We start from the raw sequence: 12801 nt of genomic DNA, 5'->3' as shown, positions 1-12801 counted from the left end.
AAGATCTTAATTGCTGGTATATATGGAGTACTTTACATTTAAATCATTCTTTCTTCCCTGCCCAGAAATGTTCACTTTAATCAATTACTGTTGCTGTGGAACTTAGTGATTATATCTGAAACTGAAAATTTATAAATCATTGGTTGATTTTAGTTTTGGGTTTTGACATGGGGCAAATAACTAATGTGACATTAGGAGAGCAATTGGGAACTAGCACACACAATGTAGTCAAGTTCAATGTAAGAGTAGGAAAAGATATTGACAATAAGGGTGCTGGATTGGCAAAAGGGAAAGTTCAGCAAGGTAAAGAGGTAAAAGATCTTAACCAGGCATAAAAACTAGCAAACATTTGTTGCATCAGCTGTGGGAAATCTTTAAATATGAGATGGATAGAACAGAAAATAAATATTCCTATAAGGCAAAAAGGGGGTGCATCAAAGAATAAAGTTCCATGAATAAGTAGAGAGATTAAAACTAAACTGAAACTTAATAGGAGGCATATGATAAAATTAGGGCTAACAATACTGATAAAAATCATGAGGAATATAGAAAGTTTACTGGGGAGTTGAAAAGTGAGATTAGAAAGGCTGAAAGAGAATATGAAAAAAGAGTACCAGATAATGCAGAAGCAAATACTAAGGGTATTTATAGGTATGTAAAAGAATAGCTAAAGGGAGGATAGGACTGCTCAGGGATGAAGGAGGAAGTCTAATTGTGAAGGATGAAGGTATGGCGGAGATATTGGCACCCAATGTATGTGAGATCAGAGGAGATTAATTTAAATAATCCTGGCAGGCAGCAATGCCATTAGGGATGCAACCACCTTTACAATGGGACCAAAATATAAAGGCAACATTTTTTGGGGGTCCAGGTCATGAGCCAGACCTGGATCCCTAGATGAGCCCCACTTCCACCTGATTGCAGGTCAGTACACCTGCTTTTACTCTGTGTACTGGTCTGACGCTCTTTCAGTAGGCTGGGAATGAGGAAACTCCCAGTCTAGGAGTCCCATCCCCCAGCTGTGCTGCTGTCCTAATTGTGGGTGAAGGGTTGGACCCAGCATATCTGGGTCATGGCCTAATTTGCGACACTTCTGCCAATGTTCTGCCAGAAGGGACACAGATTTTCAGCCCTGTTAAATAAATATTTTGCAGTGGTTTTCACAGATGATGGGGGAAGTGAGAATGTAGGTTTACTACAGGAGGATATGGAACAATTGGTAGAACTAACTATAGAAAAGAAATTGATTCATGGAACCAACCAAGGGAACAGGCTATTTTAGATCTTGTATTATGTAATGAGATAGGGTTGATTAGTAATCTCACAGTAAAAGAGCCTCTGGGGAAGAGTGATCATAATATGATAGAATTTCACATTGAGTTTGAAAGTAAAGTCCTTGGGCCCGATTTTAGCAGGCCTGCGGGTTCCCGGCGGGTGGTCCTCCGGGAGCGTGGAAAACGCGGACGGTTAATTGAGTGCGCCCCCCGCGCGATCGCGGGATAATTGATTCAATTAAGCCGTGCTTCCGGGTTCGCCGCACCCCAGCTGTGCGCCGGCCGCCTGCGCATGCGCATTGACGCCAGTGCGATGGTGGAGCTCCACTTAAAGGGGCAGTCCCACAGAGCCCCCCCCTGCATCTAGCATCAGGAAGCAGACCATGGCGCAACCCAGGGGTAAGGCTGCGCCCCGGTTTTCCGACCGCGCGCTGTAGCTCCTCCTGGAAGGTGTGTGGAGGAGGAGGGACACGCTCTTCCCCAGGGACGGACGGAAGTGCCCTGGCACCGTAACCAGGAGGGCATGGGCAGAGGTGGCGGCGGAGGTGAGCAGCAGCTCTAACACCAGCAGGACTTGGGAGCAGTGCCGCAAGCGATTCAATGACCTCACTAGGTCCGGCAAGGTGAGTACACTAACGCACCCCCCCCAGAACTCTTCTCGACCATCACGCCAAACACCCCACAACCCCTTCTGCACAGCCACCACAGCGCTTCCACAGCCACTCACTCACCATCCTCACCGTGCCTGCACTGACCCACCCTCCCTGTCCCCACTGGAACACTACCACACGCCCCAACCCCATGCGATGGGACGGGCATGTGGCACACGCATCCTCCCATCCATCCTCCCCACGCGCAACCCACCCACACTGATGCTCCAGGCGTCTCACTATGCAATCTGTACGTACTCACGCATCTGTGTTTTGCCTTCACAGGAGAAGAGATACAAGAACGCGCGGGAAAGGGACTGCACCGGAGGGGGCCCGCCGCACGTGCTCGAGCTCACGGATGCCGAGGTGTAGGCGCTCGAACTGAGCGGAACACGACTGCCTGTCGGTGGGCGATGGCGAGTCTGGCGCTACAGCATCGGCCGGTAAGGGACAGCTGACACTCAACACTCATGATCGCGAATGACCTTATCATCACCTGCCATCTGGCGCACCGCGACCTCTGTGCACATGCCTCATAGTGCCCTCTGTTCCCTTGCAGGGCCGTATGCGAGCGCTTCGTGTGAGGAGGGCGATTCCTCAGAGGACATGCTGGTCTCTGAGGGTGCATCGTCACATATGAGCCAACCATCCACCAGCGCAGAGACACGCACCTCGGTAGGTCCCCCTCGCCAACTAGTTGGGGTTGCACTTGGTGATTCACCGCGCACGTATGAGCATGAGCAGACCCTGGTGGCAGGGGCAGCCGCGGAGGGTCCGCGTCGGTGGGAGCACTCATCTCCAGGCTCTGCTCAGCCGGACCCAGATGCTGAACCCAGGGGGCCACCAGTCAAAAGGAGAGCCGTCGAGGGGCACCAGCTAATTGCCGAGGTACTGGGAGAGGTGCCGCGCGCATTGTCCACAATCGTGCAGGCGATGGAGGAGTCCAACTCCTGCATGCGGGCATTGGTGGCACAGGCACAGGAGGGTACCGGCGATATAGTGTCGCGGGTAGGTGCGGGAGCGTCTGCGGTGGGGGAGAGGCTGGCCTCCCTCGAGCGTCACGCACAGCTCCACATCGAGTCCGTGCAGGCCCTGACAACGGCTGTACGGATTCAGGGTGAGCAACATTCCGCCGCCATAAACAGGCTGACGGATACACTAGGGGTGGCATTGCAAGGCCTCACACATGCAATCCAAACTGTCGTCCAGCAGGGTGGAAGGGGTGATGTGGGCCGTGGCCACGAGCGGGATGATGGTGACCGGGGACATGGAAGCGGGGACACTTCTCAAGGTGCCCCCACGTCCCACCCGTTGCCCCCCTCTCAACCAGTACCCGAAATGGTGCCTCCTCTCCAGGTGGCCGAGTCTGCCCCTGCACAGGTGCAGGAGGAGCAGTCTGTGGAGGTGCCCTCACGGGCACCGAAACCCAGGGGCCGTCCACCCAAAGCATCTACCCGGTCAGGGCAACAACACGAGCAACCTGCCACTACCTCTGCTGGAGCCACAGGGGTAGCACCACGTAGGGGTACCCGGAAAAGAACTCCAAAGGCGTTATAAGCACAAAGGGAATGCACCAGGGTGTCTGTTAATTTGTACACTTTTTGTTTATAGTATTGCACCTTGTAGATATTAAACACTACCGTTCTCACTACTCCTGCCACCTCTCGTCCATTCTTCCGCGGCCTGTGCAATAGGTGCGTTCCGTGCAGCCCATCATGACGGCGAACACCTGCTGCCGCCCATTGGGCACACTGCTGTGGGTGCAGGAGTACTGGCAACACTCTTCAGTGGAGGGGGCTGGTATGGCCCCTCGCATGTGCAGGTGAGGAGATGCGAACGCCTCGCACTGTCTGACTCTAGGAGAACCGTTGACATATGAGTGCCTCCCTGGCCCGGCGAGCATCCCGGTGAGTCGGGGTCGTCCATCATCCTGTGACACCTCCCCCTCCTCCACCTCCACCTCCACCTCCTCGTCCTCATCGCCGTCCTCAATGTGGGTGGCGGGTGTTGATGGGGCCTCCTCCAGCGGCACCCCTCTCTGTTGGGCCATGTTGTGTAGGGCACAGCAGACAACTATGATTCGTGCCACTCTGAATGGTGTGTATTGGAGCGCTCTCCCAGAAAGATCAAGGCACCTGAAGCGCATCTTGAGCAGCCCTATGGTCTGCTCAATTGTAGACCTGGTAGCAGTGTGGCTGTCATTGTACCGACGCTCCGGCTCGGTGATGGGGTTCCTCAGAGGCGTCATGAGCCACGTGTGTAGGGGAAGCCCCTTGTCGCCGATGAGCCAGCGGTTGCCCGCGTTGGGTGCGTGGAAGATGGGCGGGACGGTGGACTCCCTGAGGACTAAGGCATTGTGGCAGCTGCCGGGGTATCTGGCGCACACGTGTAGGAATCTCTGGCGGTGGTCACAAATGAGCTGGGCGTTCATGGAGTGATACCCCTTCCTGTTGATGAACAGCCCTGGCTCATGCGGAGGTGCCCGTATTGCGATGTGGGTGCAGCCGATTACACCCTGTACCCGTGGGAAGCCAGCCATGGCATGGAATCCAACCGCCCTCTCCATCTGGCTGCGCTCGTCCATGGCGAAGTTGATGTAGTGCGAGGCCCTGCGGAACAACCCATCGGTGACCTGCCTTATGCACTTGTGTGCAGACGACTGACAGACCCCGGTGATGTCCCCGGTGGCACCCTGGAAGGATCCGGATGCGAAGAAGTTCACTTTGACGGCGACAGGTAAGAAGATGCTGCTTGGTCCATCCGGGAGCAGCTCGTCGTTCAGGAGGCTGCAGATGTCGGCAACTACCTGACGAATGACTCTGAGCCGACGTATGCACTGCTCCTCGGAGAGGTCCATGAAGCTGAGCCTCGGTCTGTTGACCCTGTGCGGAGGGTAGTGCCTCCTGCGACGCATCTCTCTCTGCGGTTGCCCTCCCTCCTGTTGTGCAGGTGGGTGTGCCACAGCACTGTGTTGGGGGGCTCCACGTCGCTGAGGCTGAGGCGGACGGCGTGGACTGCGAGGCTGCTGGGGCTGGTTATGCTGTTCGTCCTCCGAGGATGTCAACGCACCACCCATCTGGCAGGTGTTGGTCTGAGGGGTTGTGCAGGGTAGGTAGGTGGTTCCTCGAACTGGGGCTGCGGTTTCACGTCGGTCTGTCCTCTGGCTTGGCGGGGGGTGGTGGAGGGCAGGGGTTGCCCTATGTGACGCGGTGGCCTCCTGCGTGGGTGAGGGCTCCCCCCCCCTCCCCCTGTGAAGTGCACCTTGGCAGCTGCCACAGGCTGCTGGCTGCAACACATCCGGTTGGAGGGAGACTGTTTCCCCCAGTGTGTGAAACAGTCTGAGCTGAAGGTAAAATCCCACACTTCCTGTTATGACAGCTGATTCAGCTCATTTAATGACCTCAACAAGCAAGGTAAGTACTCTCAAGTGGCATCCCGCTGGCTTTAATTGCCTGCGGGATTCCCACCAGCGGGGGCCGCGCACGCAGCCCCGCATGTCAGCACGGGACCCGGAAGTGGCCGGGATCGCGGCGCGATCCGGTCCCGCACATGGAAATTGACATTTTCGAGCCCACCCCGCCGATAACGCACAGGGAACCCGCTACTAAAATCGAGCCCCTTAAGTCAGAAACTAGAGTCTTAAACTTAAATAAAACCAATTTCATAGGTATGAGGGGCGAGTTGCCAAAGGTAGATTGGGAAATTAAGTTAAAGGGTTTGACAGTTGAAAAGCAATGTCAAACATTTAAAGAAATATTTCAATATTCTCAACAAATATACATTCCATTGAGAAATAAAAACTCCACGGGAAAAGTGATCCAACCGTGACTAACTAAAGTTAAGGAGAGTATTAGATTGAAAGAAGAGGTCTATAATGTTGTCAATAAGAGTAATAAGCCTGGGGATTGGGAGAGTTTTAGAAACCAACAAAGGACAACCAAAAGATTGATAGAAAGGGAGAAAATAGAATATGAAAATAAAGTAACAAGAAATATAAAAATGGATTGTAAGAGTTCTACAAGTATGTAAAAAAAAAATAGTAAAAGTAAACGTTGGTCCCTTAGAGGTTGAAACAGGAGAAATTATAATGTAGAATCAGGAAATGGCAGATGCATTAAACAAATATTTTGTATCTGTCTTCACAGTAGAAGACACAAAAAACATACCAAAAATAGTGGGGAACCAAGGTGTAAATGAGAGTGAGGAAATTAAAACAAGTACTATCACTAGAGAAAAAGTACTGGACAAACTAATAGGACTAAAAGCCGACAAATCCCCTGGACCTGATGGCCTACATCCGAGGGTTCTAAAAGAGGTGGCCGCAGAGATGGTGGATACATTGATTTATGATCTTCCAAAATTCTCTCGATTCTGGAACGGTCCCAGTGGACTGGAAGGTAGCAAATGTTACCCTGCTATTCAAGAAGGGAGAGAGAGAGAAAACAGGGTACTACAGGCCAGTTAGCCTGACATCGCCCGTCAGGAAAATGCTGGAATCCATTATTAAGGAAGTGGTAACAGGGCACTTAGAAAATCATAATATGATTAGGCAGAGTCAACGTGGTTTTATGTTTGACAAATGTATGAGAGTTTTTTGAGGATGTAACTAGCAGGGTAGATAAAGGGAAACCAGTAGATGTATATTTGGATTTTCAAAAGGCATTCGATAAGGTGCCACATAAAAGGTTGTTACACAAGGTAAGGGCTCATGTGGCTGGGGGTAATATATTAGCATGGATAGAGGATTGGTTAAAGGACAGAAAACAAAGAGCAGGGATAAACGGGTCATTCTCAGGTTGGCAGGCTGTAACTAGTGGGGTGCTGCAAGGATTGGTGCTTGGGCCTCAGCTATTTACGATCTATTTTAATGACTTAGATGAAGGGACCGAGTGTAAAGTATCCACGTTTGCTGACGATACAAGGCTAGGTGGGAAAGTAAGCTGTGAGGAGGACATAGTCTGCAAAGGGATGTAGATAGATTTAAGTGAGTGGGCAAGAAGAAAGCAGGTGGAGTATAATATGGGGAAATTGGTAGGAAGAATAGAAAAGCAGAATATTTTTTAAATGGTGAGAAAGTACTAAATGTTGGTGTTCAGAGAGACTTGGGTGTCCTTGTACAAGAAACACAAAAAGTTAGTATGCAGGTACAGCAGGCAATTGGGAAAGCAAATGGCATGTTGGCCTTTATTGCAAGGGGGCTGGAGTATAAGACTAAGGAAGTCTTACTACAATTGTGCAGGGCATTGGTGAGACCTCACCTGGAGTACTCCATACAGTTTTGGTCTCCTTGTCTAAGGAAGAATATACTTGCCTTAGAGGCAGTGCAATGAAGGTTCACTAGATTAATTCCTGGGGTGAGTGGGTTGTCCTATGAAGAGAGGTTGAATAGCATGGGCCTATACTCTCTGGAGAAAAATGAGAGGTGATCTCTTTGAAACATATAAGATTATGAGGGGACTTGATAGGGTAGATGCTGAGAGATTGTTTCCCCTGGCTAGAGAGAGTCATTCAAGAGTGGGATGAGGAGGAATTTCTTCATGCAGAGGGTTGTGACTTTTTGGAATTCTCTACCCCATTGGGATGTGGATGCTGAGTTATTGAATATATTCAAAGCTGAGATGGATAGATTTTTGGACTCTAGGGGAATCAAAGAATATGGGGATCGGGCAGGAAAGTGGAGTTGAGGTCGAAAATCAGCTATGATCTGATTTAAATGGCAGAGCTGGCTCGAGGGGCTGTATTCCTGCTCCTATTTCTTGTGTTCTTATGATTAAAATAAGCAGAACTAAGGGTGGATTAGTCACTGAGCCCTGATGGTATGTTTCCTAGGATGTTGAAAGAAGTCAGAGAGGAAACCAGTAAAGGCTCTGGCCATAATTTTTTAATCACCTTAAATATGCACATTATGCTGTTGGACTGGAGAATCGCCAATGCAACACCTTTTTTCAAGAAAGAAGAAAATTATAAACCATATAACTATAGATAGTTAGTCTAATAACAATTGGAGGGAAACTCTTTGAATCCATAATTTGAGATAAAATCTCAATTTGCTGACAACACAAAAGTATGGGGTTTGGCAAACAGCAAGGACTGCTAAAGGCTTCAGGAATACATAGGTAAGTGGAATGGACAGACAGGTGGCAGGTGCAATGTAATGTGGATAAGTGTGGGGTAATGCATTTTTAGAGTAAACAAGGAATAGGAGTATACACTTGATGTGAAATTCTGTACCACAGAAGGCTGTGCAGCCAAGTCACTGAATATATTTAAGAAGGAGCTAGATAGATTTCTAGACACAAAAGGCATAAAGGGGTATGGGGAGAGAGTGGGAATATGGTATTGAGATAGAGGATCAGCCATGATCATATTGAATGGCGGAGCAGGCTCAAATGTCCTACTCCTACACCTATTTTCTATGTTTCAAATATCTAATTCCTTGAAAGTGCAAATGCCAGGTAAAGCCATAAAAAAAGGCCAGTAGCATTTTAAGTTATGTAAATAGGTGCGTAGAATACAAGAGCAAAGAAGTAATGATAAATTTATGCAAAACATTGGTTAGGCCACAGATAGAGTACTTTGGCTCATAATTACATTGGAGCTGCTCCTGCTGTAATTTCGCTGAAAGTGCGGCGGAGACCCCATTTCCAGCAAAGTTACAGCAGGAGCAGTTACGTTGAATTTCCAGGCCAATGTGTGGTTTTGGACTCCCCATTATAGAAAGAACATTAAAGCTGTAGAGATCTTTAAAGCATAGATTCACCAGAATGATGCAGAGATAGGAACATACAGTTATGAGGACAGCCTGGTACTATTTCCACTGGAGCAGAGAAGGCAAAGAGGAGATTTAATAGAGGTTTTTAAAATTACAAAGGGTCTCTATAGAGTCATTGGAGAAAGACTTTTTCTTAGAACCATAGAAAAGATACAGCACAGAAGGGGTCCATTCGGCCCATAGTGTCCGCGCCGGCTCGAAGAACCGGTGCCCTTTCTAATCCCACCTTCGAGCACCCGGTCCATAGCCCTGCAGCTTACAGCACTTTAGGTGCAGATTCTTGTTGGGGAGTCAGTAACAAGGGTCATCAATTATCAGTAAGAGAGTGAGGAAAAATGTTAGCAGACATTTCTTTACACAGAGGGTTGTTGGAGCATGGGATGCTTTGCCACAGAAGTTTGTTGAGGCAGAGAGCATGATATCTTTTATGGGAAAATGGAATAAATATTTGAAGCGGAGGAATTTACATGTCTGTGGGGAGAGAATGGGGCAGTGGAAATAGTTTTAGATTGTTGTAGCATAGAGTTGGCACAGATACGAAGGGGCAGATAGCCTCCTTATGTGCTGTAAACTACTACGATTGAGTAAAGAACCACCATTCTCTAGAGCCTTTTCCTTAGTAAGAAGTTATGAACAATGGTTGAAGTTGATCAGTGAAGAAATTTTTTAAAAAATGCTCAAGTCTGAAGACTTCACAGAAATATTGCTATCGTACTTGCATCACTGTTCACACTGTGTTAGCTTAATGTATTGTAAACAATTTTACAACACCAAGTTATAGTCCAGCAATTTTATTTTAAATTCACAAGCTTTCGGAGATTTTCTCCTTCCTCAGGCAAATGTTTCAAGATCTCCTTGAAGCCTACGCATTTATACATATTGAACAATAATACATGGTGTTTACAGACTGCCCCTGAAACTGCCCGTTGCCAAGGCAATCACCGTGTTCAGACAGAGAGGTGTTACCTGCAGAACCTCCGAATACACATTCAACAAAAATGAATGTGTATTCGGAGGTTCTGCAGGTAACACCTCTCTGTCTGAACACGGTGATTGCCTTGGCAACGGGCAGTTTCAGGGGCAGTCTGTAAACACCATGTATTATTGTTCAATATGTATAAATGCGTAGGCTTCAAGGAGATCTTGAAACATTTGCCTGAGGAAGGAGAAAATCTCCGAAAGCTTGTGAATTTAAAATAAAATTGCTGGACTATAACTTGGTGTTGTAAAATTGTTTACAATTGTCAACCCCAGTCCATCACCGGCATCTCCACATCTTAGCTTAATGTAGATTTGGAAATCTGGATATTGAAAACTTGACGTTAAGTATTAGGCTGTTTGTTTCTGAATGAAGTCAGTGGGCATTCTGCCCCCAGACCTCAAGCCAGTGGCCCTTTTGCGAGCAGCCGGAAGACATGAAGTACTTCCCAGGCAGAAAATCCATTTCACCTGCAAGGAGGGGTCACAGCCTCCACTTGACATCTTGCATGCCACACGGGGAGTCGGGAGGGGGGATTGTACCTGTGGCCTTTCACTCCATGGCAGTGTGTGTTTATGCATCAGCTCTCGGTTATTGTTGCATCCCTAGTTTGCTTCTTTACCTTGTATGTTTAACAATCCTGTAAACTGACCCATTGTTGAAAAGAATAGCCAAGTATAGCATGACTGTACTTGTTTTTTTTTATATATATGTTTGTACAACCTTCACAAGCTGTGCTTTTTGTTTTTTCACAGCAGAATGGTAATTTTCTCCTGGCTACTTATCGATGCCAAGCAAATACCACCAGATTGGAACTAAAGGTACTATGAATTGGTAAAGATAGTTTTCTCTGAATACTGAAAAAAAATTATTCCATAATTCAAACTCATGACTGCACCATTTTTGATCAAGTATCATGAAAATCTACACATTCAAGAAACGCTCCACTTCACTTCACATCCTTTCATCTTGAATCTGTTTCGCTTATCTTTTTGTGTATCTATCATCTTTTCATAAGCTTGACTGAGATGACCTTTGTAATTTTTCACTTTATTCAATTCTTTGAATATCTTGTAAATGGATTTATAAATCATTAACAGCTTCTGTTTGCACTAGTATTTGGTACTCTCAGCCATGTCTTTTACCTGTTGTTTTGGTGACTGCTATAGAGGGGCTCATCTACCTTCCCTTTCCATTTTGGGTTACTGCCAAGTTAAAATAATACTGGTTGGAAAATCTAGACTGGGGTCTATACCTGTAATGTTAATGTACTTTTTCTCTTTCAAATGATGACACACCTGTGTATTTCCAGAGATTTTTAATTTTTTTTTCAGATTTTCAGCTTTTTATTAATTTTACAACCTGTATGAATACCATTTTTGGGAAAATATCTAATTTCAGATGAGATGTTAAACCTTCTGCCACCTCAGGTGGACATAAAAGATCAAAGAAAACCAGGGGAATTCACCTCAGCATCCTGGTCAATATTTATCTCTCAACCAACTTCATTATAACAGATTATCTGATCATTACCTCATTGCTGTTTGTAGAGCCTTGTAATGCACCAACTGGCTGCCATGTTTCCTACACTACAACAGTGACTGCACTTCAAAAGTATTTCATTGGTTGTAAAGTGCTTTAGGACATCCTGAGGTTGTGAAATGCACTATATAAATGCAAGTCCTTCTTCTTGTGCTCTCCTTAGTCTCTTTAATGAGTCTCAAAAAATGGAAACGGGGCACATTTATTGAAATCTTCCTTGGAATATTGAATTGGATTTGTTACACAACATTTAACGTTCAAGTAACCAGGTTCGGATTTATGTATAGCCATAAAAAAATTAGGCTTTCACTAGGTTACTTATTTCTCCAAGACTGCCACCTGTGTTAATTTATTATAAGCCACTAAGACATGTTTAAACTGAAAGTGGCAAGATCAGATTTTCTATTTCTTCTCCCCACTCCTTTTTTAAAAAAAATGTATTAGAGACTTGAGAATCAATTTGACATACCACTGTGTCATAGTTCTAACTTTGCAATTTCAAAGGGACAGCTGGAGACTTTAGTCTGCCTTTCCAGAGTGTGAATTTCCTCTTCTTTCTACAGATCCGATCCATTGAAGGACAGCACGGGACACTACAAGCCTACATTACCCCACGTCTGCAGCCTAAAACCTGCCAGGTCCATCAGTATCAAATCAAACCGCTCTCACTTCATCAAAGAACACATGCTATTGATCACAACAGGTAGGTTAATAAAGTGCTGAGTAGAAGTGGCTGGAGTGTGAACAACATTGAAAGCTTTCAGCTTTTAGGACAGATAAATCACTTTTGTGAGTCAGCATCTTCTCATGTGCATGGATGTTCATTGTAGTTTAGAGCTGCCTTATTGAAGTAATGATAGAAATTGGGTTTCCATTTTGCTTTATGAAGTATAGTATTTCGACGCATCAGATGGGCACTGCACCTCAGGAAGGATATATTGGCCTTGGTGGGGGGCAGCGCAGATTCACCAGAATTATACTAAAAGGGTTAAATTATGAGGAAAGGATGCACAGACAAGGCTTGTATTCCCTTGAGTATAGAGGATTAAGGGGTGATCTAATTGAGGTGTTTAAGATGATTAAAGGAATTGATAGGGTAGGTAGAAAGAAACTATTTCCTCTGGTGGGGGGGACTCCAGAACAAGAGACTGTTCAGGGGTGATGTCAAAAAGCACTTCTTCACACTAAGGGTGATGGAAATCTAGAACACTCTTCCCCCAAATAGCTGTTGAGGCTAGGTCAATTGAAAATTTCAAAACTGAGATTGATAGATTTTTGTTAGGCAAGGGTATTGAGGGTTATGCAACCAAAGCGTGTAGATGGAGTTCAGACACAGATCAGCCATGATGTAATTGAATGGCGGAATAGGCTCGAGGGGCTGAATTGAATGGCCCGCTCCTGTTCCTATGTTCCTAGATCCTTTAGTGTGTGATAACTTTGGATGGTTTGATGTACTTTCTGCAATTTTAGATGTTTTCTAGTCCTGTGTTTCCACAGAGGCATTTCAAGTGTTCTTTTGTTCTTTGAAGAAAAGGTTTTGAAAAAATAATTCTTTCTTTTGTATTTGCTCAGCACTTTGAATTG

General features: G+C 46.4%; 1 protein-coding gene across 4 annotated transcripts in view; it reads left to right on the top strand.

Annotated features, from left to right (window-relative positions):
* The window catches only part of bbs7 (Bardet-Biedl syndrome 7), a 67758-nt gene that overhangs the window by 35055 nt on the left and 19902 nt on the right, over positions 1–12801 (top strand). For 3 of the 4 annotated variants that reach the window (XM_067993149.1, XM_067993141.1, XM_067993167.1), the window contains 2 exons: positions 10431–10496; positions 11781–11920. In XM_067993149.1, the coding sequence (XP_067849250.1) occupies positions 10431–10496; positions 11781–11920 (206 nt within the window). The remainder of the gene's footprint in view (positions 1–10430; positions 10497–11780; positions 11921–12801) is intronic. The other variant, XM_067993158.1, reaches the window with a different exon arrangement.

This window comes from Heptranchias perlo, chromosome 1 (assembly GCF_035084215.1).
Source record: "Heptranchias perlo isolate sHepPer1 chromosome 1, sHepPer1.hap1, whole genome shotgun sequence".
Classification (NCBI taxonomy): Eukaryota; Metazoa; Chordata; class Chondrichthyes; order Hexanchiformes; family Hexanchidae; genus Heptranchias; species Heptranchias perlo.
The sequence above is the reverse complement of the archived record's forward strand: the minus strand, read 5'-3'. Positions and strand labels throughout refer to the sequence as shown.